The sequence below is a fragment of the Furipterus horrens genome, unplaced genomic scaffold (genome assembly GCF_987537825.1).
Source record: "Furipterus horrens unplaced genomic scaffold, mFurHor1.1.pri manual_scaffold_1, whole genome shotgun sequence".
Lineage (NCBI taxonomy): Eukaryota > Metazoa > Chordata > Mammalia > Chiroptera > Furipteridae > Furipterus > Furipterus horrens.
Window position 1 is genome coordinate 103,541,010 of NW_028327171.1, and position 27,906 is coordinate 103,568,915.

General features: G+C 38.0%; 1 protein-coding gene across 3 annotated transcripts; it reads right to left on the minus strand.

Annotated features, from left to right (window-relative positions):
- On the minus strand, positions 1-27,896 carry TMEM39A (transmembrane protein 39A). Of its 3 annotated transcripts, XM_090276910.1 has the most exons (10): positions 27,539-27,793; positions 25,728-25,914; positions 19,314-19,536; positions 14,576-14,659; positions 10,413-10,567; positions 6,100-6,448; positions 5,116-5,303; positions 3,094-3,214; positions 1,012-1,064; positions 416-477 (listed from the first exon to the last, which is right to left on the minus strand). In XM_090276910.1, exons 2-9 carry the CDS (start codon positions 25,838-25,840, stop codon positions 1,017-1,019), a joined length of 1,281 nt encoding a protein of 426 aa, XP_090133036.1. In that variant the 5' UTR covers positions 25,841-25,914; positions 27,539-27,793; the 3' UTR covers positions 416-477; positions 1,012-1,016. The 3 variants fall into 3 exon arrangements, with proteins under 3 accessions (XP_090133027.1, XP_090133017.1, XP_090133036.1); XM_090276901.1 differs by lacking the exons at positions 1,012-1,064; positions 27,539-27,793 and adding an exon at positions 27,842-27,896 and having other exon boundaries at positions 1-477; XM_090276891.1 differs by lacking the exon at positions 1,012-1,064 and having other exon boundaries at positions 1-477.
- Positions 27,897-27,906: the final 10 nt, after the last annotated feature.

A 27,906-nucleotide genomic window follows, 5' to 3' on the forward strand; every position in this document is an offset into this window, starting at 1 on the left:
GACAGATCAATCTCTTTACTGGAGAGGCACACCTCTCATCTGTATATTATTTGAATATACTAACACATGAAAGATTGCATCACCTTGTTTATGGATACATTTAATATCCCATACCCTTCCCACCTTTGAAACATAATAGTATACAAAATATAAAATATCTTAAATATTTATAAAAATCGCAAGAAAAAATATAACGTATGAAAATATTTTTATCTGAGTTCTCCCTCATTGTTGAGAGGCAGCTTAGTTTGCCTTGAGTTCATAACTGTTGAGTGGATAGGAGTACGCCCTGCCTAATACTATTCTGTCCCGGAGGAGCTTAAATAAAACATAGTAGTTGCAGAAGAGTATGAGAGCCATGGAAAGTGTGTGGTTCCACTTCTCCGATCGCAGTAAGGAATAGAGCTGGTAGAAGACGACACTGCCCTCAATGAGGATAAGCAGATTTAACAGCCTTAATGGACGATGAAATAGAAACTGTAAGGAAATTAAAAAGCAAAATGTTATTTCACAGAGAAGTAAAGATTACAGTTATTCTCACTTTTTTTCTAAAATAATCTCATATTTACAGGTTCCTATATGCGATAACAAATAGATCTGATTACTAAGTATCAGTCAGGCTATTTCTTGTGGTAGAGTCCCAAACCTTTTCCTTTATGCTCAAGGAATAATGAAATAAATTTTATTTCAATGCCCCTGAGATATGAAAAAGGATTATACCCATAAGAATTCTGCCTCTTAAGATTTTTCTTAGATTTTAGGTATATATTTTCTTTGAGATAACCAAAAGTATATTTATCTAAGACAGGAGCTAGGTAAAAGACCAAATGGGAAATATTTTAGACTTTACCAACTCAAGAAGCAAAAATTGAGGATATTATGTCAGTACTTACATAACCATTTAAGATGTAACCATTTAAAATTCAATGTGAGTTTGTGGGCTGGTCTAAGACAAGTTGACATATCAATACAATACTTTATTACTTTTTCTTTAAAACTATCTTTACCCACCATGGTCACTGACTCAAATCCTCTATACCACGTACTTCTGGTGTTTTGTTTTTCTGGATATTGAGAAGTAGAGTGCAGAAAGACAGGACAATAAGGAAGAAAGGAAAAATTAGTCATAAACAGAGTTTGGCTGAAAACAGGCCTCACTGTTTTCACATCTACCAAATTCTTCACTTTAAGAGACTAAATCCTGGTTTACTAATAAAAATGTATTATGAATAAAAAGATAAGAGGTCATAGGGTGCAAATTGCAGTAATGGTGGTATATCACATCTAAAAGAAATAATGTAGAACTCAAGGCTCAAATCTGAGAATAAAGTCAAATTACCATGACAGCTCTGAAAGACAGCAAGCTTCTCAGGGTCTTTCATTAGAAGGAAAAAAATGTTTAATCTCAGTTGTATTACATGATATCCAGCAATATCATGTATAAAACTGGCTCAGAATTAATATTCCATTTTTAAAAAACTCGGTCAATTTCAGATTGTGTGGCCATTATAACAATATAATTAAATGCACTAGTAAGCTATAAACTGAATGAGTAGAAAGGTGAGCATAGGCTTTGAATTCTAATAGCTATAGGCCAGAGGCACATTTTAAATGACTGTGGTCAAACATCACTGTGCCTAAGAACCATTTCCCAATGTGTTAAAGCTGCAAATTCTTGGATCCTTCAGAGACTCTGATTCAAAAGTCTGGGGCCCTCTGTCACTGTTTTTAAAGAGTGAACCAGGTGACTTATATGCAAGTGACCCAAAGACCACTTTGAGAAGTACTGATTTATCTGTCTGGTCATGCACAACCTCCTTGGTCTTTCTTCTTTGGATTCCACCTGATTCTTCAGCTGTCCAGTGCTGTCAAGGAAAATACTTATTTTTTCAAGCAGAAAATGATGATAAAACATCTGGTTATTGTAGGTTTCAAGGGGACAGCAAGGACCACCAGAAGTAATTAATGGCTTCTGGAATTGAGCTGGCTGAATTCAATATTCTGTGTAGAAACCAAATGCTTAGGGAGTTGTGACTGAAGTCCACTCCTCCATCTTAATGCAGCCCCACAGAAGTCTAGAAGAAAATGCTTGTCATTTCTTTATTCAAGGGTCTTTCACTTCCCATAGGTTCCTCCCGACCTCCACCCTGCCCCTACCCTTCATGGTATTTATAAGCATCCTGCCCTGATGCAAGTTCACAGTATTTAATTGGAAGGTCCTTAGTAGCAAACACCCGCAGTCCATATACTCTCACAAGGAACATGGGAGAAAAAAAGAAAAAAACGCATGTCTCAAAAAAAAATTGCCAACTCTCTTTTAGACTACGATCGACATTCAAAGGCAATGCACTGCCACTATGAGCATTTTTATTAAGAGTGGTCCCTGCATGCTCCTTCATTTCTCCACTCCTACTGATCACCTAGCCTTTCTCTTATAATTATTTCTGCCCCCTGGAGCCAGAATTTCTGGAAAACTGAAAGACCAAACAGAACATAACCCAAGGTATAAATTCGAATGGGACAGAAGCTAGACTTAGTGGGTATCTATCGCTTTTTCCTTTTCTATTTTTAAGCCTTTTTTCCTTTTAATCCAGGAAAAGGTAAAAGTTAGGCTGCTGATCATGGCATCTGTCTAACTTTCAAAGGGGAAGTCAAGGTATTTTAAGGAGATGATACATAGCACAAATACTAAAAAAACACCAACCCCAGAACATCGCATTACATTACTATACTAAATACACAGATATAATAAGGATGCCATTAAAGCAAACTATTACAAATAAAAATTTTAAGATGAAAAGGGAAAGTCTTAATTATCTATTCTTATCAAGTAATACTGCTAGATTCAAGAAATTTTAACGTAACTAGAGAAACCAGCTAAGCTGTTGAAGCTGGGATAATGGTATTTGACCTTCAAACTGCCTTTCAGAAGATACTTCCAAAGGACAGAGGCCATTATTATAGAAGCAATAATTATCACGTATTATTGAAATTTCCTAGTATGTGCTACGCATTGTGCTAGGTGCTTACACATAATGGCCTTCTAACACTTAACCCTAAGCTTATGTTTGAAAAGAAATAAGTGGTACTTGCATAGAAGCGGGCATGGGATACATCTGAAGGCACTGCCACGTTGTAAGGCCCCATGGCTCTATATAAGCATCTGCTGTGTCGTACCAGCACCCCTTGAGGCCATATTGTATTTTCTGACCAACTAAGGGAGAAAGAAATGCAATGTTAGCATATTGGCAACTACAGATAAGATCGTGTTTGGCAACACCACCTATACGTCTATAGAAGGGATTAAGTACTCAAGGCTTCATCTGCCTGAATTTTGAAGACAGTTTTCCATGGTCAAACTGGAAGGAGTTAAAAAGGATTTGTTATTATAACTTCACTGCTATACCATAGAGAGAGGTTGCAAAGTGATACAGTTAACTCAGTGGCAAAGGACTAGGAGGCTTAGGAAAATGAGCAGAACTAAATGTGTAAGTAAGGTATCTATGAGCCAGAAAATCAAGTGTAAGCAAGTGGATTGTCATCTGAATCCCAAGTGAGCACAGTCTACTGGTGGAAATGCTAGAGGGAACAACCAAGAAGAGAAAGTGGGAGCTATAAGAGGAGTGGGGAAATTAACAGGGTGCCAAGCTGGCATGACATTTACTGCGGAATGACAACCCAAAAAGCCACACAGAAAATCAGTTTATGACATACTTCTAATGCTTCATATATGCAAGGAGCTATACGGAACAACACAGAAACACACAAGGTACAGACACAGACTTTTCTTTTTACCGCTTTCTTCGTTTATTGTTATAGAGGTTTCTCTAGGAAAAAGAAGTTATGGAATAAACTTCATTCTTTCCAGCACCAATGTACTAGAGTTGGGTAGGGATGGGAATTTTCAGGTTAAGCTTTAAAAAAATATGTAAGTTAATTTATCTCTTCCTGATTTTGGAAAAGTTAGTTTCCTAAGAGAAGAACTGGGACAGCATTTTAGATATGTTAAAAAAATTCTAGCACCCTGAGCTTTCCAGTTCAGAAAATGTGCCATCAGCCTTGCTCACACTTACCAGCATTAAAGTGATGATACACCTCATGGCCATGTGCCATCAGGAGCCTGAAGATGTACAGTACTAGTACTGTGGATTGTATTTTCAATTTTTTTTGAAATTTGTCCTTTGCCCACAGTTGGGTTTCTTTCAGCCTGGCCCAATCTCTTTCAGTTCCTGATCTTGAACGCCTGTGCTAATCTGTATCAGACATCAAGGCAGATAATTGAAGGGAGGACTGTGAGGAGGAGAGGTGAAGGGAAGGTCACCTCAATCTGTCCCACTTAATTAGGGAAGAATTTCTAGGTGATAAAATTTGTGAAATGTTCAAATTATAGAAAGGAGGAAGATGAAGATGGTCCAGATCTTAGAGAAAGGCATGATGAAGGCTCAGCAATGAGCAAACAAAAGGGTTCCAACATTAGCCATTTTGGATCATAGCAAGCAGACAGAGAAATGACTGATAAGGAAACACAATGAGAGGCATACTCAGAAATCAGTTAGGAACAGCTTTCATTTAAATATGGGAAAAACAGAGAAATATTCATTAGCAAGTTTAGAGAGAAAAGAAAAAAATTATTAAGAGTGCAGGAAAATTACTGGAGCAAATTTGCATTTATTAGAAAGAAAAGATGAGAGAAGCAAATTGCAGCTGCCTAAGTGTGGGATGATTAGCTAGCAACTATTTAGCTACAGAAATGAAGATGAGAAGATGAATCTTACAGTCTTCTAAAGAGAATTAAAAATATATCATGACTCTGAATTTGGGCAAAGGGTTAAGACTGAAAGAAAACTCCAAGATTATAGCTTGGCAAACAAATTAGACACTCTCGAGTGACTGGGCAGTGGAAAAGTAGGAGGCATTTAGGGAGGCACTGGGGATGGTGGTGGAGATGAGTTAATGTCCCCTGTGTTCAGTTTAGAGTGAAGACAAGCATCCATGTAGACAAAAACTAAAAATTAAATGTTCAAAGCCAAGAACAAGAATGACATACAAAGCAAATAAACATGATCAGCAGCATGTAGAAAGGTGTTATATGGTTTTACCCTCTAGCCTACTCACATGTGCTGTGGCGCATTGCTGTAGGACCCATGTTCGAGCTTCTGCCACTTGCCCAGATGAGCAGCTGACTTATGTAGCAAATCACAGTATTTGGATGGCAGTAGTTGTGTGGTAAGCATGACAAAAGCATTGATCCATACCATAATGAGGTGCTCGCACGACCAGCGCATGTCATAGTACTGGGTACTCTGGAAGAGATCAGAAGAGAGAAATGATCCATGCACTGGTGAGCAAGACAGCAGAGATGGGCACGTGTACATGTGCCCTGCAGACAAGTGCCACACTGAGTCACACATGCATTGGTTGTCCTGCTGTCCGTGCAGAAAGTTCAAGAGCAGGCTCCTCCAAATCCTTCAACCTGACTTTCTGACTGTATGAGCTAGGGCTGGGAGGGAGAGGCAGTTATGTTTTAAGTGCTTCCTTTCTAGAAGAAGTGAGAGCTCTCTGTGAATGACCACTCCGGCTGCAGACGTGCTTCTCAGTGGGCGAACGAAGGGCACTAAAATGCCCCAAAAGACTTTGGACCCAGTGACATCCAGATCATTTTTCTTTTCTATTGAAGTAAACTGAAGTTTAGATAAAGGTTAGATTAAAATCAAGGAAACTCCTGATAACCATGTTAACATCAACCACAGGAGGCTAAATTTTATTGAAACCTCGGTCCTCTTTTAGGCTACTAAATACTGATTCTATTACAAGTACAAGTTTTATTCTCCCGGGAAACTGGAAAAAAAACTTTAAAGAAAAAAAAAAAAAGAAAGAAAGGAAAAGAAAAAAAAGAAGGACCACCACGGGTGCAGCACATATACGGAAATACCTATCCGCCAACCAGGAGCGGTACTAGTGCACTCCAGATGCAGCCGAACTCCACCATCCAGGCTGCCAAAGGGGAGACAGAGAAAAGGGGGAATTAAATAAGAAATACCCAGTTTATGTCATTTGCACACAAATCCTGGAAGCACAAAAAAGCAAGAAACCACTTACCTTCACAAAACACAGGGGCAGAAATGCAACATAGTAGGCACTGAAGAGGGAGTTGAAGAGAACTTCTTTGATTCTGTGGTTGAAATCTGCTTTCAGACATTCTACTTCATTTCGAATGAGGTCTGGAGATAGAGGGCAGCTGTGGGTGGGGATGGGTGTGGAGTTATTAAACTGTTCTTTTAGAGACTCCAACAATAAGGAGAGGAAGTCTTTGGACTTGGCCAAGCCACCCACAGTTGAGGCACTTTCCTCTACCGCCTGGTGCGGAACCACGTAGTTATAGTCTGTGAGAAGAAGATGAGCTCTACTATCTTGGTGGAAACAGCAGAGAGGAACATAAACACCAAACCTGTAGAAAAAGGTGAACATGAAAATGAGACCACAGATGCCACTTAAGATAGATCTTATAACTATGTTATTAAAAGTCATGATTCACCAGAGTGAACATAATATAATGGGGACTTTGCTGATGGTAAATTCATTATTTGGGAAGCCCTTTACCTAATTTTTTTTCCCACAAAGGCAATACATATTCATTGTAGAAGGAATAAAAGAAGACTACAGAAAAATCACAATGACAAAACATAAATCACCTAGAAATAATCATTTCTATAATTTTTATAATTAGGTGTACAGATTGTATATTTTCTTTTATATGTTAAGCCTTATATTGTATAAACTGTTTTGTAGCCTGCTGTTTTAACTTTGGATGTGTTGAGTATGTTCTGTCATTAAATATTTTTCTGTAACAATTTTTAAAGATACTATAGTATTTTCATATAGATGTACCAAATTCACCCATTTTTCTCTTCTTGGAAACTTAGGCTGTTACTTATTTTCCACTACTATAAATATTAATGGAATAAGCACTTTCCTACACAGATCTTTGTGTACATCTGATAATTTTCCAATGGCTTGTTCTTCAAGTCAAATTTTCCTTATTAGTCAGCGGCTCTCCTGCCTCTCCACTACGTCACCCACCCCACTCCCACAGGCACTAATGATACTGGCCAGGTTATTTTTCTCCACAGAACTTAGCACACCATATATTTTACATTCTTATTAGTATTTTATTTTGGGATTTTCCCCCTTGATCTATCCTTCCCTCACTATAACATAAACTCCATGAACCAGAGTTTTAGTCTGCTCTTAACTCACTGCCGTATCCTTGATGTCTTGGATAGTGGCTAAAACACACTCAGCACTCAATAAATATCTGATGGACTAATGAAAAATCCCATAAGTATGATCAATAAATATAAACTTGGTTAAAGGACTGAATATTTTTGAGACTTTTCATAAACTTCTTACAGTAACTCCAACAGCTGCTCCTTAATAATTTTATAATATTTTCCTAAGTCCTTCAAGTTAACTTCCACATTGTAACTGATGTACTGTAAATAAAATGGTCATTTTACTGACAAAAATTTAGGCATGAAAAATAGCAAATAAAAAGGTATCTTATTTAGTTATATATTTTAAAAAGGAACAAATGTCACTTGTTCAGTTTTTTTGTAAAGGGAGAAAGGATGAGCTTTTAGTAAGAGAACAGTGAGCGGCAGCGCTGGGACCCGCTGGGATTGTGCCCTGGGGCGGTCGGGCGGGAGCTGGTAAAGGCAGAAGTGTCAGGCAGAACGCACATATATGCCAACGGTTCGGACCAGAGGAGGCTGTAAGTTCAACACTGCTGAGACACAAACGGCGTGGGTAGGGGTAGGCGTAGGGGTGTGAGGCTGGGGTGTGGGGCAGATTGCAATGATAGTCCCATAAATTCTGATTATGCCTTGATTTTACACTGTGATTACCCATATAAATTCATGCTTACACTTCAGACCCATAAATGGTATCAAGCAATGATTCTCAAACTTGAACAAGGAGGGGAATCCTTTGTAGGGCATGTTAAAAGACACATTGCTTGGCCCTAATTTCTAGTTTGTTTAGTAGAATTGGGGTACATTCTGACAATTTCTATTTCTAACAAACTGTCAGGAGATGCTGATGCTGCTGTTCTGGGAAACACACTTTGAGAACTACTGAATACAAAGGATGAGAAGGGCCTCTCCAAAACCTGGAATTATCTTCCAGAAGGTAGGCCCCTTGTAGTATAGGTTTCCCCTGCTATGTGAGTGTTTTAGGAACCCATCGGTACTGCTATTGTTATGAGAGGCTGCATTCCACTTTGGTGAATTTTTTTTTTAAGACTATTTCAACGTATTTGCCCATTTCATGATGGGTGACTTACACGTGCACCTGCCTGCACCATGCCAAGTTTTCAGCAGATTTTGACCAAAATGGCATCACCCCCATGCCTCACCCTCCCTATTCACTTGATCTCACCCTGCACAACTTTTTTTTGTTTCACTGGATGAAAAAGTTCTCAAAGGCAAATGTTTTGCCAATGTGGAAGAGGTGAAACAAAAAACAGCAGAAGCACTAAAAGGCATCAAAATTGACGAGTTCAAAAACTGTTCTGAACAGTGGAAAATACATTTCAATAGGTGTATTAGATCAAATGGAGAGTACTTTGAAGGTGACTGAAGTTTAAACGTGTAAGAATAAATACAATTTTTAATAAATACATTCCAGTTTTCTATTTGCCCCACCACCCTTGTATGTAATGGCTAACAAGGGCCCTGGAATCAAAAAGACCTGAGGCTTTCTCACTAACTGTCTGACTACGGGGAAGTTTTTAAATCTCTTGATCTGTCTCTACCTGTGGCAAAGACTGCTAATTGTCTGCCAGTAGCCACTGTGCTCCCATTTTTCGACAGCAACAGAATTTTTAGTTGAGATATAGCTGCCCTCCTAAAGACTTGGCAGGGTCTAGACACCATGGAGCTGCCATTGCTATCCAAGATCACTTCCACGCATACTATACAGTAGAAAGGAATACATTTCTAACCTTTTAAAATTACTAATATTTTGAATCTGTTAGGGAAGATTAAAAATACTACCTCCTGGGTTGTTGTGATGATTTCATCAGGTGCTGTTTCTAAGCACCTAGCCCAACACTTAGCACATAAAGAGAGCCCAACAAATGTTTGCTATCTCCTAACATCCAATGAAGAAAGTATTAGCCAAATGTATATAAGCTAAACTATGCAAAGTAGTTAGTTTAATAAGCCAATACGTATGGTAAGATATCATTATATATCCATTAGAAAGGCTAAATTTAGACAAACAGAAAACATCAATGTTGGCAAAAATGTGGAGCAACCAGAACTCATACAGAATTGGTAAGAGGATAAAATGATACAACTTATTTGGGAAACATCTGGTAGTCATATAAAATTAAACATAAGCCTACCTCATGGCCTAGCAATGCCACACCTAGATATTTCTCCCAAGAAAATGAAAACATATCTTTAAAAAAAGGCATGTAATAATGTTCATAAGTTTCATTTTTAATGAAAGCCCCCAAACTGGAAACAACCCAGGCATCCATAAATAAAAAAATAAACAAACTGTGGTACCCACACAATGAAATACTACTGACACATGCAACCACATAGACGACTCTGAAAAACAATATGCTGAGTAAAGATGCTTGTATAAGAGTATGTACTGTATGACTCCTTTTATAGGAAATTCTAGAACAGGCAAACTCATCTACGGTAGAAAAAGACATCAAAACAATGGTTGCCTCTGGGAGGCAGAGAAAGGGGGTTGATTGGAAGGGGGATTAAAGGAACGTTTGGAGTAATGATGTTTTATATTGGGATAGTGGTTTGAGTTACACAGGTATTTATTACAGCTCATAATGTACACAAGATTTGTGAATTTTATTGTATATGAATTCTACGTCAAAAGACTGTAAATATCAAACTAATTATTGATATGCATATGTTGACATATTTTGTTTCATAATAAAATGCTGGTCCAAAAAAGTATATCATTTATAGGGCTTCGATATGGATACTTCTGTTACATGAACCCAAAATTCAAAGTAATTTGACCAATATGGTAAAGCTGGTTGAGCCAGTTTGTTCAACTAAGATTAGCCACCATTATGTGCCAATACTGTCAATACCAGGGGCATGTTTGTGGTGAACAGAGCAAATTAAAATATATTCTCTAGTGACAGGAGGGCTATACCTCTTGGCTTTCCTGGGACAGTCCTGGTTTATGCTTAAATTGTATCCCAGTTTAGAAAGTGAACTATAGCATCCCCCTACTCACTGATCTTTCCAATTTTCTGAACTCCTGGTTTATATTTAAAGAATTTTATTTTCCTCTCTTTTATTCTATCATGTGCATGACCCAAATAATGTCTTAAGAGACTTACTAATAAAATGGGAAAACGGGATACTCACGGGTAGCCAAGGAAAAGGAGGTTGAGGACCGAATGGCTTCGGAAGAGATTGACGAGAGTCCAACAAAGCACCCATCCACACAAAGTGAGCAGCGCCAAGCGGGCTGATATCAGAACCATGTAGTGAACCACAGATGCTGCACCCGCCTTAGTGGCCTACAAGTTTGGAAGCACCAAAAGGAACACTTTATAAATGACCTTATATGAAAACAATGTGCCTCAAGATTTGGTAAAAGTTAAACTGTGCCAAAAAAAAAAAAAAAAAAAGGAAGAAGGAAGGAAGGGAGGGAAGGAGAGAGAAAGGAGGGAAGGAGGAAGAAAAACTTCCCCATCCCACCTTATGTTGCTTGTTCTTGAAGATTCAGACATCTCCAGGCAGTTTGCTGTTTCCTCCTTATATTCTCATAGTGCATCACAGAGACCTCCTTTAAGTTCTTATATTATCTAATTTGTTTACATTGGGGTTTCACAAAGTATGGTCCATGAACTACATTCATTCGAATCACTTGGGCTGCTTACTAAACATGAAAATTCCTACTGACTTCCCTCACCAGGGAACGGAATTGCAAGTCAAGTAACCTGTATTTTAACAACTCACCAAGTGATTTCTATGTACATAAAGATATTAATTTATCTGACTCCAGACTAGATTACAATGACCTCAACTGCAGCAAGTTTTTATTTTTCTTTTTAATCCTTTCCCCTGTTCTGTTCGCTGAATTAATGTTTAATAAATTACTGAAGCTACAAAAAATAATCAGATCTTCTTCAACAACTCCCTATATAAATAAGTTTCTTTTTTGACTTTTGCAAACATGAAAATAAAGCATAATCACTTTCAATTCTTTCTATCACAGCTGTTCAAATATTCTTATTTAATCTCAAATCTTCAAAACTGATTAAATATAACCAGAAAACAGACTTGTCTAAACATGAAGGTCTGCAATGCAATTTTCTTTCAAAGTGAACTAGGAAGGAGAGAATGAGCAAAATACAGGAGGAAAATGGTGGGTTCCTATCTCCTCTAAAATAATAGTATCAAAACCCAGAAAGGGGGAAAATTATCTGGAGTCAATAACATATGAGAGGGGATATGGATCTTTTCAGGTCCCTCCAGTATATCCATTTGTTATTTTACCCAACATACTACACAGCATATATAACATATATGCAGTATATACTATTTATATAGTTACTTACGAATACAAAGAAGCAGCTGAATTATTATCATAATGAACTGCTTACAGAGCAGTAAAAGAGGCTCAAACTGTAAAAGAGGCTCAAGCTGTTCTTATCCAGAGCAGGGTAAACAGTTGCATAGAACTCCCCTGATACACATCTCATGCCAAGGTATCTCATGTTCCAAAGCCTAGGGAAGGTCATTAATCCCCTGGAATTACTCCATTTGCCTCCATTCTCAAACGTTTAGAATTAGATATAAAAGGCTGCTTCTGCCCATGTTACTAGAGCTGACGAGCTTGGTTGTGTTTATCATTTTTGCCTTATTTCAGAGTCCAAGCTCTTAACCAGTGTGCTCTGTATGACATATACTATACCAGGTCCTGGGGACACAGTGGTAACCAAGACCTCTGTCTACATAAGGCTGCCCAACAGCAACAACAAAAAAGCATATTAAACTTAGATTTACACAAGTAATCATTTTTACAGTTGTGATGACTCCTATAGGAAAAGAGTCGGCTGCTGTGGAGAACAAATAACAGAAGACCCTAACCTAGGGAAGGCTTCCTGAGGAAGTGATATTTCAGCTGAGATCTAAAGAATAAGAAAGAATTAGCCAGGTAAGTAGAAAAATATTTCTAACACTATGTTAAGTTAGAAATACAGAATATAAAACTATATACAGATAATGAACCAAAATATCCAGATAATATACAGACAATATCTCCCAGATATATATATTCCTTATATGCATATACAGATTAGAAGAAAATATACCAAAATGTGGTTCTCTTAATAATGTTGTAATATTTTTAAATGTTCTGCTTTATAGTTTAGTGTTTTCCAAGTTTTCTTCAATAAAATGTACTACTTTTCTATTTAGAAAAACAATTTTTTTTTAAAAAAGAGAGTTGCCTCAGGTTGGTGAAGGAATAGTAGAGTAACTTTTGGTCTTGTGGAACAAGTAGAGAAGTAGAGTTGGCCTGGAGGTGAATAAACAGAGTCTGCCTAGTTGGAGAGGTATTCCGCCCAGAATAGTAATTAGCTTTCTAAATTAATTACCTCCAGCCTCTCCTTAAAAATGATTGGTCTTTCTCAGAGTAGGGATCCTTTCTGTGATATAAGCAAAACAAAAGGCAAAATATTTTAATAGAAGGAAGGAAAGGCGGTTTAAGATGGGTGTTATCCATCAAATTTAAATATTTTAGGAAGAGAATCACTACACAGCTCTTATTTAAATTTCTGAATAGGTAATATATTCCCATTGCTCAAAATACAAAAGGTCCAACACCGCTTGTAGTAAAGTTTCCCTCCTACTGGTCTTGTCTCCTGGCCAGCAGCTAGGCAGCCCATTATTACTAGAGGTAATTTACTCATATGTAAGCAAATATGTTATTCTGCCTTATTTTTAAACACTATTCTGTACTTTGCTTTTTTCACTTAATATCAGAGGCCAGTAAGTGAAGGCATTTTCATCTTTTAATGGCTGGCTGCATGAAATTTATTCCATTATGTTGATATACCATAATTATTTAAATGTTCCTTTTCTAATGGACACTAAGGTACAGGTTTAAGTCTTTGATTTGAAATCTGTTTAAATCAGCTTAAGTATTTTGTTCTCAGTAAGAAGCACAGGTTTCTTTAGAAAAGAGCTAATATACTCTCCAACTAAGCTTATAAAAAAGCTGTTAAACTATTGTGAAGCCATTAATAAAAGAAAAAATAAAGTACTTCAGAGTACTTCAAGTCACAGCCTTTGTAGCTCCAAGGTAGAAACCCCAGTTATGAAGGGTTTACCCACTAATTGGACATGCTAATTTGACATACGCAAGTACCATTTCTAAGTAACTGAAGATATTAAACAAAATCACTCCCTGCCTGTTTTAACAGTTGTAAACATAAAGCTCCACTGAGTTCCTCTAAAGAAAGACTAGTTTCTCGATATATATCCAAAAGTAAGCATTTATTTTCATGACCTAAATAAAGAACTGGGAGAAAAGGTTATAGACAGCCTTTCCCACTGTGCCAAACAGATGATCCTACTAATGTTTTTCAGTTAACTTTAAATGGTTTTCAGATTATGATTTAATATCTGAAATTACTCTGTTCGTAGAAATAAGATTCCTGAAAATTAGAGCTTACAGACACAAAGACTTCCCATGTATGTTTTGGAAGAAAAAAGCTGACTTGGTTATTTGTGATTACAGTAACTATTCACTTAAAATTTTACACTGAATTATAAACACCAAGATTAAAATTATTAGCCACTTCAGCTAAGTTAACATTTTCTTTTTTTTTTTTTTTGTAATCATTTACAGGACACAGGGTAACAAAATTTTAAGAAAACACATTTACCTGCCCACCTCACTGGAGTTTACAAATATAAATAAAAATGGTAACAGTGGCCAATTCTACTAACAAGTTTTAATTTTAAAAAAGATTATATTAATAATGTCCCAATTCTGTCCTCCAATGACCACTAAACTTAGATTCTACTTTTCAACATTAGTCATGCCAACTTGGATGTTGTTGTTATTTTAAAATTCCAAGTTTTAATGAACTCAAACAAATGTCTCTTGCTAGCAACTTCACAAATGGTATACAAATAATTTCAAGTGAATGTTACTTGAAAAAATGTTTTAGATGCAACTGTTTATTTACATAAAACTCTTCATATCAATGGTTACCTAAAATTCATCCTATTTTTACTGTAAATATTAAAATTAGAAAGACTGTACTGAAATGAGCTTCTACCGGACAGATAAATGAGATTTCTAACAGTGTTTCTGAGTTAATTCACACTTGAATTTTAAATATATTGTAGGAAAAACTTTTTTAAAGAACTAACACAATTCACACAGGAGTAAAGAAATTAATTTATAATTATATTCAAATTACATTCGGACATTTCACATTTTCAACCTGAACTCATTCTAGTAACTAATTCTAGCTACACGTGATAGGCTATAGTGAATGAGCCCTTACCTCTGAGATGAGGGCCCACACAAGCCTCCTTGCAAGCATCACTGTGATGAATGCTGCCAGGTGGTAATCAATGAGATGAAAATTCTGTAAGAGAAATAACTTCATCAGAAAGAAATATGCATATCCAGTTGGGACTATTACATGAAGAGGTCTGCCTTCTCAAAAGATCTTCCTTACATCACCGTACAGACTGCCAGAATTTGAGAGATCTTGAAGAGACCACCTATCTTAATGTTCTCCTTCCATGGCAAGTTGCTTTAACTTTTCAAACACTATTATAAACTATCTGGAATGTATTTCTCTCCTTTTCTGAAAGTTTACTACATTAAAAGGAAAAAGATTACAGCTTTGGGTTAACAAATGATAACCTGCAGAATTATGGCAAGAATAATTTACCTAAAATGCCATATTTATAAATGTCAAATAACCCCTGGCTGGTTTGGCTCAGTGGATTGAGCGTCGGCCTGCGAGCTAAGTGTCGCTGGTTCGATCTTCCAGTCAGGGCACATCAGAGAAGGAAAACTCTGACTCCAAAAAACCTCCGCTGCCTTGCGGCATACCTCTTCAGGGGAAAGGCTAAGGGAGTAAACCCCGACAGAAAATCCGGAGCCGGAGTCCCTAAGGCGGTTTGACGTTGTAGTCAACACCGGCAACTCCTGCGGCGCACCTGAAGCCAAGCTGTATTGACTCCGTCTTTCCCTTGGACCCTTCAGCTGCGAAGAGAGGGGGGGTCTGCTGCTTGGGCAACAGCAGACCCTCCATATCACCCTGCCCAGGCTCTGTAGCTTCAGCTTCACTGGAGAGGACACTCCAGCGTCATCGCAAGATGTCGATTCAACACGGGAGGAGACAGATACCGTGTCACTCCCGAGTCGGACTGCACAGCCATTCTCGGCGGTGCAGATAGACTCTTAAGAAGCTACACCATCGTCTCTCGAGACGGACGGCTGCCGACGACAATAAATGTCAAATTTAATGAATCAGCTGGAATTCCCAGTCTTTAGGAATTACTGTTGTTGGTCTCCTCCTTCCTGCCAGCCAGATGTGATGACAGGAGTGGCAGCAGCTACAATGGACCATGGTCTGGAAGAAGCATGTCAGGCATGGCAGAACAACAGATACAAAGAGTTGCCACACTGGCCTTGTATCACCTACCTAATTTTTATTTAATAGAGAATTAAGCTTCTATTCTGTTTTACCTACCCTATTATAGCAGCTAAATTGTTATCTTTAATAAATTTAAGGGAGAAGTGCAATGACAATAAACAAGCTAAAAAGCAAAAGCATTTCAAATAGTTGCAACTACTGGTAAGAAGTGTAACAGTAATAAATAATGCCTGGTGGTAAGGGGTTTAGGGGAGTAGGTGAAGTACAAATTGGTAGTCACAAAATAGTCATGGGGATATAAAGTACAGCGTAGGAAATATAGTCAATAATGTTGTAATAACTATGTAAGGTCCCAGATGGGTCCTTGAAATATCCAGGGGACCACTTTGTAAAGTATACGATTATCTAACTACTATGCTGTACACCTGAAACCAGTACAAAATAATATCAAATATAAACTGTAATTAAAAGTTTAAAATTTAAATTTAAAACATAATGACTGGGAAGGGTGGTACAGAGCCAATTTAAATTGGTGGTTAAGGAGGATATCTCTGAGAAGGTGACATTTGGGCTGAGAGCAAATGAGCAATAAAAAAAATCGAGAATATATTCTCTAACAGGAAGTCACAGAAGCATTTCAGGCAAAGGGTGCCATGATTTTCTTTGTCTTTTAAAATGCTCACACCGATTGCTGTGTGGCGAATATATTACAGTGAGGCAAGATCAATTAAGAAGCTATTGCTTTTGATTCAGGTGAGAAATGATACGGACTCAACAGGGTCAGTAGCAATGGAGATGGAGTGGAGAGATTTGGGATACATTCTAAAGGCAGGGCAACCAGGATGTCAAGAGAGCAGCTTACTGTACTTTCCCCATATCATCTCTTTTTCCTTCTCTTAGTATTTTGGATTCTAACAATATTTTTTTCCTCTTAGTTTTGAGACTGCTCCTTGCTCACCCGACTCCTCCAAAATAATGCAAGCAAGTTTCCTAGACTCCCTAGCTAATGTCTTGGGGTCTTATTTACGCATCATCAGTCCATCTAAGGCATTTTTTTAATAACAAAAGATGTAAGTGACTAATGTATCTTGTTAAGCAAATTGTTATATTCTAAGTAACTGAAAACTTATCTGCTTATGATTAACTCTCTATAAACCAGAATATGATTAAAATATGATTAATCAGAGCCCTCCACTCATGACTATTCCAAATAATTTACTATACTACTTATAGCTTTTATATTTCTTAGGGTTAGAACTCATTTAGCTAATTTCTTGATAGCTAGAATGATACTTTATATATTTAGGTGTCCACATTTTCTTTTTGATAATTATTAAGATCTTGAAATGGAAAAAGAAAAACCTAATATATAAATGTGACAAATTTTTCAGTGTGGCATGCGTAACAGAACAAAACTTAAAGAGGCAGACACTAGTTAAGGTATAAGTCCCTTTTAGAAATCCTTCAGTGATAGAAAGTAACTAGGTCTCTGGCAGCCCATTTATCTTTGAACAGCTCACTGATTCAGGACCCTTTCAGATTCCTGGGCTGAAATCTTACTTGCTATTCTGCATATGTTACTCTTAGCTCCACAATTACAATTAAAATTTGAACTTTTGTGTTAGCAAGCATGATATATGGCAGATAAGAAAGACAGTCCACACAATAACCTCTTTTAAGTGTGTCTTCCTCTTTACTGCAAATACTGGAAAGCTAACAACTACATTTCCAGACTTTCTTGCAACTGAAGTTTTAAATTTGATTTAGTTTCTGCCAAACAGGTCTCACATAAAACTTGAATTCAGAACTGAGTAAAGTGGAGAGATGGGCAAGCAAAAGGCACTCATTTTTGGTGGTTTGCATCAGAATGAAGGAAGCCTAATTCTAGAGTCAGCACTGTAGTAGCAGCTTCCTGACTGACAGAAACACTGGCTCCCTTTGTTTCAAGGCAACATTTGTAGGAGACTTTTAAAAGAACACTCATCAGAAATGGTGACGAGAAGAAGAGCTTCTTAATTAGTCTGAAAATTCGACACGTGAGAAGTTCCCATAGGATTTCAAAGTAGAAATTGTATGATGTACTTACGGAGTAAATAGGTTTGAGTGCTTACTGTGTCACTATGTGATTTTGAGCCAGTTTCATAATTTCTAGGTCTCACAGAACTCATTTATAAAATGGCAGCCATACAGTAGCACCTACCTGTTTTTACAAAAAGTAAATGAGATAATACTTGCAAAGAATATAGTATTTTATTAAGTGCTTGCTAATGTCATTCTTAAGACAGTGAAGTATTTATACAGCTACATAATTGGAAGAAGCCTAAATATCATCTAATTTGAACTCTTCATTTCATAACTCTATGGCCAAAGAAGGATGGATGAAGTACAGTTTCTACACTCAAAAAACTCATAATTCAGGTAGGAAAAAGACTATTAAAAATAAAGCACATAATTTGGCACTAAATCATTACAATTTTTAAATAAGGAAAATGAAATTCTCTTCACATAATACTGGTCAATATGGAAAGAAAATTCTTAATACTGAGTTCTGGGAACAACCAACTGATAAAAATTTTTTTTTTAAATGTGTTTATTCCCTTGTCATACCTTGAAGATTTTGGTCTACATTTCCTTTCTATGTTCACCAGGACAGGAAGGTTTTCTAATCACTTATAAATCACAGACACATACCTAAACTGCCCAGGACAATAGCTTTCTTCCTCATAGAGCATACCTCCATTACCCATCCAGACCTGCCGATGCCAACCGCTACACATCAAGCCACCTGACTAGCCTTACCATTATTTTATAAACTCTTCTATGGAGAACATTCTCTGCATCTAGATTATCGCAGCCCTCCTAAAGAGTGGAAGAAACCTACAATACATTTTAATGTACTTCGGCAGAGATAGTTCTTGTCTCAATTTTATTTTTGTAACAGAACCCAATTTTATTCAGGGTAACAATGAATTCAGTAAAAGGACTATGTTTCCCAGTCTCTTTTGCAGGACACGTGTGAAAATGATACGAGCCTGGCCCATAAAAATATCTCCCTTATACTCCCCTTTGCCATTTCCCCTTTCTGGCTGACAGGGATGAACCTTGAAGGCCACACATTGGAAGACAGTCATCAGCATTAGCCTGGTTCCCCTGATTGACCACACATGATGTATGCTACTCCTGCCAACTAGGGTAACTGCCTCAGACTATGTTTGAAGCACTATACAAATTTTGGGTCTATTTGTTACAGAAGCTTCCATTATCCTAGTACAGCTATTAAAAGGGTAGAGTTCCTAGAATTCAATCATATGGGCACCTTAAGTTTCCAACAAATATAAATAACATGGTGTATAGAAAGCTAAATATGAAAATCTTCCCGTGATTATAATAAATTACTTAAATATTTTCTACATTTTTATTTATGTTTTTACTCCCTCCAGTCATGTACCAAAGCTAGATGTTCTATATTTTAACAATCTTATGACATTATATTTCTGAAAGTAATCTGGTTTAACAGAAAAATATTTTATTAGAAGAAAAATTATTAAGAAAAATAATTTCTACACATAGGTTCTCCAACCAGTTTCTTGGCTAAGTAACATGAAGAAGTTAAAGGCCGATTAAGACTTACCAATGAAGTACAAGAAGCAGGATGATTGTAAGGGTACCACCACACTGTTTTATAGATGTTGATGTACTGAATGAACAGTGCAACCAGCAGGTAGATGAAAAAGAGAAATTCGAAAAGCAAGCTCCCATCCACAGGCAAATCAGGAATTTGGCAATGACGAACAGGACCTGGGGTGATTAAGGCTGTGATAGGAGGCACCGGAAGGCCAATAGCACTACCATTCCTGAAAAAGAGAACTGGGGTTAGCTCAAATAGTGATTACCCTTTAGTGTTCTACAGCATAAAAAGCCCCTGCTTCTTTCTTTCTCCACCTACCCTTTAAATCTGTTGGCCTTCCCCAAAGCTCTACCCTAGGATCATGGGCCCTTGTCTTCTCCCTGTACACACACTGTCTCAGTGATCTGTAATAAGAAGTGGCTATGGCTTCCATTATCCCCTCTATGCTGAAAACAAAAATTTTCCTCCATAGAGCTCACTGCTGAGTTTTAGATCCATGATTTCAAGCTGTTTACTGGACATCTCCGTGTTCCTCCTCCTGTAGTCCTGACCCTAGCTCCTGGTTCACACAGTTAACTGCCCATATCAGAAACCTGGGAGTCATAATGAAACTTTCCTTCTGTCTCTTCATCCCCAATCACTCTCTAAATCTTATGTATTCCACTTTATAAAACTTTTTCAAAACTGTACCCTCCTCTCTAAACCCCATTGCCTTAGTTCAAGCAGTTACTATTTTTAATCTAAACTACTGCAGTAATCCCTCACAAATTCAACTTCACTTTCACCAGATCCTCCAATTTTCCTTCGGAGATCTTTCTAAAGTGAAACTCTGATCTCTCTAAAATGTTACTCTCTTGAATAAACCCTTTTAATGCCTCTACTGCCAACAGGGTAATATAAAAAAATTTAGTACATCCTATGAAGCTTAACAGTCTAGCCTCATCTCCAAAAACACCCTCTTTAGCCTCTCACATACACATTTACTGACAAAATCCTTCAACACTTTAAAAATGATCAAGCATGTCCTCTATAAAGCTTACTCTGATTTAGTCAATCAAAACTAATTCATCTCTCCTCTGTGTCACTATTGCATCTAAACTATGCTTTTACACTGGGAAAATAGAAGGCAGCAGGAAAAAAGGAGGACCATAGGTGAGATGGATTGACCCCATAAAAGAAGACATAGGCACTAGTCTACAGTACATTGTTGAGTACAGGCCATTGTGAACATGACTAATTCATAGGCTCGCTCGGAGTTGGACTGACTCAAGGGCATGTAACACATGCCTTTAACATTGCACTTTTCATACTATTATGTAATTTTTTATATATATCTATGTCTTGTGTATCAGACTATGATCTTAAGGACAGAGATACTTTCTTAGATCACTGCAAATATATACCTTTAGGTTGAGAAGACAGCAGACAAATACAGAGATCTCTTTAAACATGAATTAAAATATATAGGTTTTAATCCTTATCTCCTTGTTGTTCTTTCTTTCAAGCTGTTTTATAGGTCAGGAATAGCTGGCTATCTAAAATGATAAAATGCCCTATTATATATTCACCTGAGAATAGTTACAGAGATCTAAAAGTCTACTATTGTTTACAGGGCACAGAAAAGAGGCTTCATTTGGATATTTTCAAAGAAGATTCTAGGGAAGGATCAGCATTACCATTCTACTCTAAAAGTTCCAAATATAGTAGTCTAGCATTAGTATGTGAAATTCACAGTACTTTATGTGACTCATGGGAATATGAACTCTGCTCATTCTAAACAGTTAAGAGTACTATGGCAGAAAAGCAGAGAAGCTAGAAGATAAGAACAAGGATGGGGAGCAAGAGGGTCAGAAAAAATTATAAAAATTTCTTCCTCTCATTCCCAGAGTATGTTCTAATAAAACAAGTTTATCAAAGAGTGGGTTATGATCTACCAGTAGGTTTCACAATCTTATCTGCACAATCATAAACTAATCATTAACACCATAGCCCTCTGATCTGTTCTGGGAGACGGCCCCAGCACTTCACAACTCCAGGAGATATCATTCACACAAAACAAACATGAAAGGTGCCCTCTGGAGTTGCACAAGTCGGTGAACTTGAATGGAGGGGATTAATGCCAGCAGCTAGTTAATCATAAGATATGGAAATAAAGAATTCTGAGGAAAAGTTACAAGATTAGGAGCCTCTACTCAAGAACGAATTAAAATTTGAATTCCTCTTCAGTCAAAACATGAAAGAGGAAAGGCATGCTAAATTATTAATTATAACTTAAAGGTTCTTACAGATTTTTTTTTCCAAATAAAAACTGATGTGCTTCTGCTGTTAACAAAGTCAATAAAATGCTGGGCCTCAAGAAAGATATTCAAAACAAAGTACAAAAGATCTACACTTGTGATATTCTATAGGCCTTGACTGCTATACTTCAAGCCAGAAGACAAAGAGACAAAGGTCAAAGAAAGTGATCAATAGCATTAGTGGGAAAGAGGAAATAAGGAATAAGCCAAAAGCTTGAGAGGATATATAACCAAAGTTCTTAAGCCCTCCGCTCCCAAAAGCCAAGAGCTAACAAAAACAGACTTGGCCAATACATCTCAGAAAATTATAAAGGTATTATTTAGAAAAAATAAAAGCATAATTCCTTTAATAGGATATAAAAATAGATACAAGAAAAAGCAAAGTGACACAAATATTTGAGATATAGCATGGAATACTTATCCCAGATTTTCCATTACCAGCTATGGTCTTTGAGAAAGTAACTATATCCCTGAGCCTCAGTTTCAAGTCTATAATACAAGGGTTGGAATGGAATCTCTTTAAAAAACTCTTCTCAATGTTAACACTGAATATTATCTTTTAAACTGTTTTGCAAGTTCCCGAGACCAAGCCAAGACTTCAAGATTTGCTAGGAGAATTCATAGGACCCATACGTAGTTGTGTTCACAGCTAAGATTTATTGCAGCAAAAGGATACAAATCAAAATTAGCAGAGGGAAAAGGTACATGGGGCAAAGTCTGGAGAAAACCAGGTGCAAACTTCCAAGAGTCCTTTCTTAGTAAGAATCACAGAGGACACACTTAACTCTCAGCAACTACATGTGAGAATACCTGTTCAGTGCTGTCTACCAGAAAGATTTATTACAGACTCAGCACCTAAAGTTTTTACTGCAGGCTGGCCATGGAGGCACTCTCTGCCTAGCAGCACAAATACTTTCAGACTCCCGAAAAGGAAAACAGGTATTTAGCATAGCCATCCTTAGAAAGGCCTGCTTGCAAAGCTGGCATCTGGGCACTTGAGTGGTAAACAGTTTCCTTACTGATAAAGAAGTTTCACTAAAATAATGAATGGCTCACTATGTCTACAGCATTTGCGCAAACAGTGTGGTTTGTGCTGAACATCTGCTTTGTCCTTGCATATAAAGTTTGTGTGCAGAAAAGAGTTAACACGGCAGGTCGGAGATTGGCTTTTATGGAGCCAGCAGGCAACAGAATTTAGCTAACCAAATGGATAAAGTAAGGAGGCTTCAAAGGAATAAAGAGGGATAAGAAGGGGTAAGGCAGTGATCATTTGGGCATGCTCAGGCAATATTATTAACAAAGCACCTGCAAGGACAAAGCAAAGAAAACCCCATTCTTAGTCCTTTTCAAATAAGGTTCCCCTCAACTACAAGCTCTCTAGGAATTCAGAAACTTATAGTATATCCTCCTCCTTTAGAAAGCAATCATCTAAGCACGCTGTCCCAAGAACAAATCCCTACTCCTCCTCAGTGGAAAACAGGGCAGGGAACTATGGATTTCAATCTGGACTGTATCACAAAATGAACTCTTTGACATTCTCAAGTTTAATTTCACCAATCATGCCATAAACACCTACCAAACAAGGGCAAATGCTCTCTTCTCCAGCTGACCTGTCTTGCAGAATCAAGGCATCACCAACATTATATCACACTTAAGCAATTATCTATTTCTCTTTTCAGTATTCTACAGACACGCCAGAACATTCTCCCCAACTGGACCCTGTCTTTCTTTGTACATATCCTTCCTAAAACTATATTGTAGGCTGTCTACCACTGGTTTTTATCCGTATTTTTTACACCCCTACCCCAGGTCTTATATAATAACCTATTCTAGGGTGCTTCTTTCCCATCAAAAAATATAGAACCATCTTCTCCCAAAATAAACTCTCTAGATAAAAATGTCATAAAATAATTACTAAATAACAGTGACTTATCAAACCATGAACAACTATGATGATTTTTCACTTTATTCTAATCTGTTGAAAAATGTTTTCCTCCCTGCCACACCCAGTTAATTGCTAAAGAAATATATGTTAAAAGAGGAGAGTGGGTGGAGAATGGCAGATCAAGGCAACCATGATGGGAACCTTGAAAGCCAGGATAACAGCTGCGAGAAAGGCAGAGAGAATATATGATCACAGCTAAACCCACCAAACAGCAGAGGTAATTTCCAAATGTTCTTCCCAATACTCCACTTGCAGACTTTAAGTACAAGCATAATCATCTAGGAATGTGGTTTTCAGCTCTTTTTAAACAGCAGAACACCTCATTTTTCCTCTCCAAAAGATATTTCACATGGTATCCCAACATTAAAAACACACAGGAGTTAGTCTGTTTAAGAACCAGGAAACCTGAAGCACAGACTGCTGGGACTGCCTTTTTTCCTTCTGAGCACTCCTACAGCAGCCCCTGAGGCAACTGAGGGATCCTGGGACAACGGGAGAACATAATTATCTGAGAAATCATCAAAACCCAAGTAGAAGAAAACAACAAAGAATGCCTGGAATTAACATACAGGCAAAGCTAGACTTTTTCAGCTAGCTAAAATCCCAGCTACACACAGCTACTACTTTCTACTGAAATTTGAAAGTACTTACTGAATCACTAACTTGGCAGTCCATATGTATTAATAAAATTAAGACATGTATTTCAAATAGGAAACATCCTTTACCTCAATATCCATGTTAAATACTACCTTCCAACAAAAGCATTTCCACATATTCTCATTCTTATTTCTCTTATAATTTTTAAAAATATAATACATGTTATTTGTAGAAAATTTTGAAAATTCAGAGTAAAGTTTTAAAAAGTCACTGCAATTTACCAGTTCATTTATTTTCAACATTATTGCATGGTGCAGAGAGTATCACTGTTTTTAAAGTATGAAAATCCAGCCCTGGCTGACATGACTCAGTAGTTGAAGCAAAAGGTCTCTGGTTCGAACCCCAGTCAGGGCACATGCCTGGATTGCAGGCCAGGTCCCCAGTTGGGGCATGCGAGAGGCAACTGATCCATGTTTCTCTCTCATACTGATGTTTCTCTCCCTTTCTCCCTCCCTTTCCCTATCTCTAAAAATAAATAAAATCTTTAAAAAGTAAAATGAAATTTAAAGTATGAAAATCCAAAAAACAAAGTAAAATAAATTATAAGCAATCTGTATACATACATAAACATAAAATTTCAACTGACGATTTGTATAAGAGACTGGAAAAATCTCTCCAAACTAGAATTTCAAGGAGACCTCCCCTCCTCCTGCCAATAAAATGACAAAATCAGAATTGATCTGGAAGACTGAGTAGAATTTGGGTTAGAAAGTCAGAAAGAAAGGGAGAATAGGCCAGGAAGAAATAAGTGCACAAATAACATCAGAAGGGCCTATAAAGATAGCAGTAGTAATCAGTAGTTAAAGACTGATTACTAGATTTGAAAATTAGAATCAAAGTGAAAGAAAACTGTTCAGAGAAGAAGCAGAAATTAGCTGGCAAATATTATCTTGACCAAACACTTGATAAAAGCCATCTCTTTCCACTGCCACATGATTAAAACTCCTGATGAAGCAGTTTATCCTAGATAAATAATTCTTCCTAACTTTTGAAATTAGAAAGAGACAAATCTCCATTTAAAAAAAATCAAGTTCTTTATTCTCATACATGACACAATTCTTAAGATGTTAAGGTTACAGCTGTCAGTTTATAATGTTTAAACAATTTTTTGAAGAAAATAATTAAGAATATGACTTAATAATTTTAGAATCTCACATAAACTGTCCCTTTTAATTTGCCCTTCAAAACAAATGCTAGTAAGTAGTAAAACAATCATATTTGCCTTATACTTTCATTCAGTTCTCTTTTCTTTTAACAGCTAAAAAGGTCATGACTAGAAGTTGGATTATCAACCACAAGTAAGAACTGGACTACTTTCACTTTGTGGGCCCCATATCACAACTATCTGCCTCCCAAGTATTCTGAAATACTGAGCTTCTGGTTTTCAAGGCAGGGTTTCTACTTCAATGTTAAGAAATAATCTTCACAAACAAATACGTGAATAGCATGGCGACTTCCAGGTTAGTCTTACTGATCACAGGATATTACAAATTACGCATAATCTTATTTCTTCTTTACCTGTTTCTCAGGCCTGTTCCATTGCCACAGCCCCCACCAACCAAAGTCTGTAAGGAAGGTAAAGCTGAACGGCTTAGCTGCTGCCGACTAGGGCCCCTCCTTCCACCGGGCATGTCCAGGAACCAGTCTGCTGCCAGTGCCACCTCTAGTTGCAACCCAGGTTAATGGCTGTCAACCTGTTTTAACTCTGAACAATAACAACAACAAAAAATTAATTATCAGTTTACTATTTTTAAACAAGGCAATGTGAGAAAACAACCAGAAAAACTGAGTACGCAGGGCTTGTAAAACCAGCTTTTCCAACATGCTTTTGGTGTGTATTACCTACTTTACTCCAAAAAAAAAAAGGCTAAGGGAGTAAACCCCGACAGAAAATCCGGAGCCGGAGTCCCTAAGGCGGTTTGACGTTGTAGTCAACACCGGCAACTCCTGCGGCGCACCTGAAGCCAAGCTGTATTGACTCCGTCTTTCCCTTGGACCCTTCAGCTGCGAAGAGAGGAGGGGTCTGCTGCTTGGGCAACAGCAGACCCTCCATATCACCCTGCCCAGGCTCTGTAGCTTCAGCTTCACTGGAGAGGACACTCCAGCGTCATCGCAAGATGACGATTCAACACGGGAGGAGACAGATACCGTGTCACTCCCGAGTCGGACTGCACAGCCATTCTCGGTGGTGCAGATAGACTCTTAAGAAGCTACACCATCGTCTCTCGAGACGGACGGCTGCCAACGACTCCAATGAAATGACTACTCAGACTCTAATGGGTCAGGCCAGAAGCATAAGTTCTGATCTCAAGTCTGTTCGGCATTAGGGAAGTCACAATTTGTGTCTTCTGTCAGTTGAGTCATAGCACATGACAGATATTATAATCAGGTATAAGTTCACAAGAAACACCTAACAGAAATACTTCCAACTCAAATGTAATGCTTCACAGTAAGCCACTTGAAATACAGGAGAATCAGCACTGCCAAAAATGTTAGGTTTCGTTATCAAGGGATCTGGTTCTGAGATCAGATGTGTCACGTGTTATCCGACTTTAACTGAGGCATTTAACCTCTGAGTTTCTTTATCAGAAAAAAGAAAAAAAAGTGTTCCCTCTCCTACAGAGGTGGTTGTCAGGACTGACAGAGATGAATGGAAGTAGACCAGCAGATCCTTTCAACTCTGTAAAAGGAAACCTGTTCAAGTGGTATCTCCATATGAGAGTGAAAACATTGGAAGGACCTCAAGGGGATGGCCACCACAGAAAAACTTATCTAAAATTACTGAAACTGCAGGATTAAAAGATAAGCCACAGAAGAAGACCCTCACTGAAAAGAAACTGTCTTCATCAATCTGGCGAAATCATGGCTCCTCCAATATGGACACCAAAATCTGTTTCCTAAACAATACAACTTAAAAACGAATGATACCCTGTAAAAACACACACACACACACACACACACACACACACACACACACACACAAACAAAAAACCTTGGCTTTCAAAACGTTACTGCAAACTGATCCGATGTTCCCCATTCCTACAGCTTTCGACTGTAGACTAACAACGCCAGGTGAGACAAAGCATTCAAACTGCTGGGTGTAGGTAGGGACTGCTGGTCCCGGCTCAAACGGGAAGAAAAGTGTGGAGCAAAAACACTGGGATGGAAGAGAAGAGATTATGGGGTGGGGGTAGGTGGATGGCGAGAGACTACAAACTTAAATACACCAGCCCCTAAAGAGGGGACGACGGGCGGTGCCCACCACACAACCAGGAGAATCGAAACAGACCCTGGACAGACGGACATCACGGCGGCTCAGTAAAACTCACGCATGGAGGAGGCCCGGCCGGTGGGGCGGGATCCCTGGAAGGAGGCGGCAGCTTTACAGACTGGACCTCAAGCCAGAGAACTTCCCTCCCCGCGTTGACCAGCTGCTTGTCCCCAGGCCGCCCAGCCCAGACAGATGAAAAAAGGTGTCCAAACTTCGAGTTGCCAGACCCGAACTCTGAGTCAGTGCCAGAGCCAGAGCCACAGCACAAGCTAGAGGCAGACCCCCGTGCCGTCAGCACTCATCCGCAGCCTCCATTACCGCGGAGCTGAGCAGACGTGGCAGCGCACGGCGATGACGTTACCTTCGCGACGGCCGGCGTCCCTGGCCAGAGCTGGTTGCTGGAACTGCACAGGCGGCTCCGGGAGC

Coding starts and splice junctions, on each gene's coding strand:
- TMEM39A (XM_090276901.1), bottom strand. CDS start 25,840: ATGCCCGGTGGAAGGAGGGGCCCTAGTCGGCAGCAGCTAAGCCGTTCA. Junction 14,660..19,313: donor CTGCTTCTTGTACTTCATTG/GTAAGTCTTAAT, acceptor TTTCTCTTACAG/AATTTTCATCTCATTGATTA. Junction 478..3,093: donor TATCCCATGCCCGCTTCTAT/GCAAGTACCACT, acceptor ATTTCCTTACAG/TTTCTATTTCATCGTCCATT.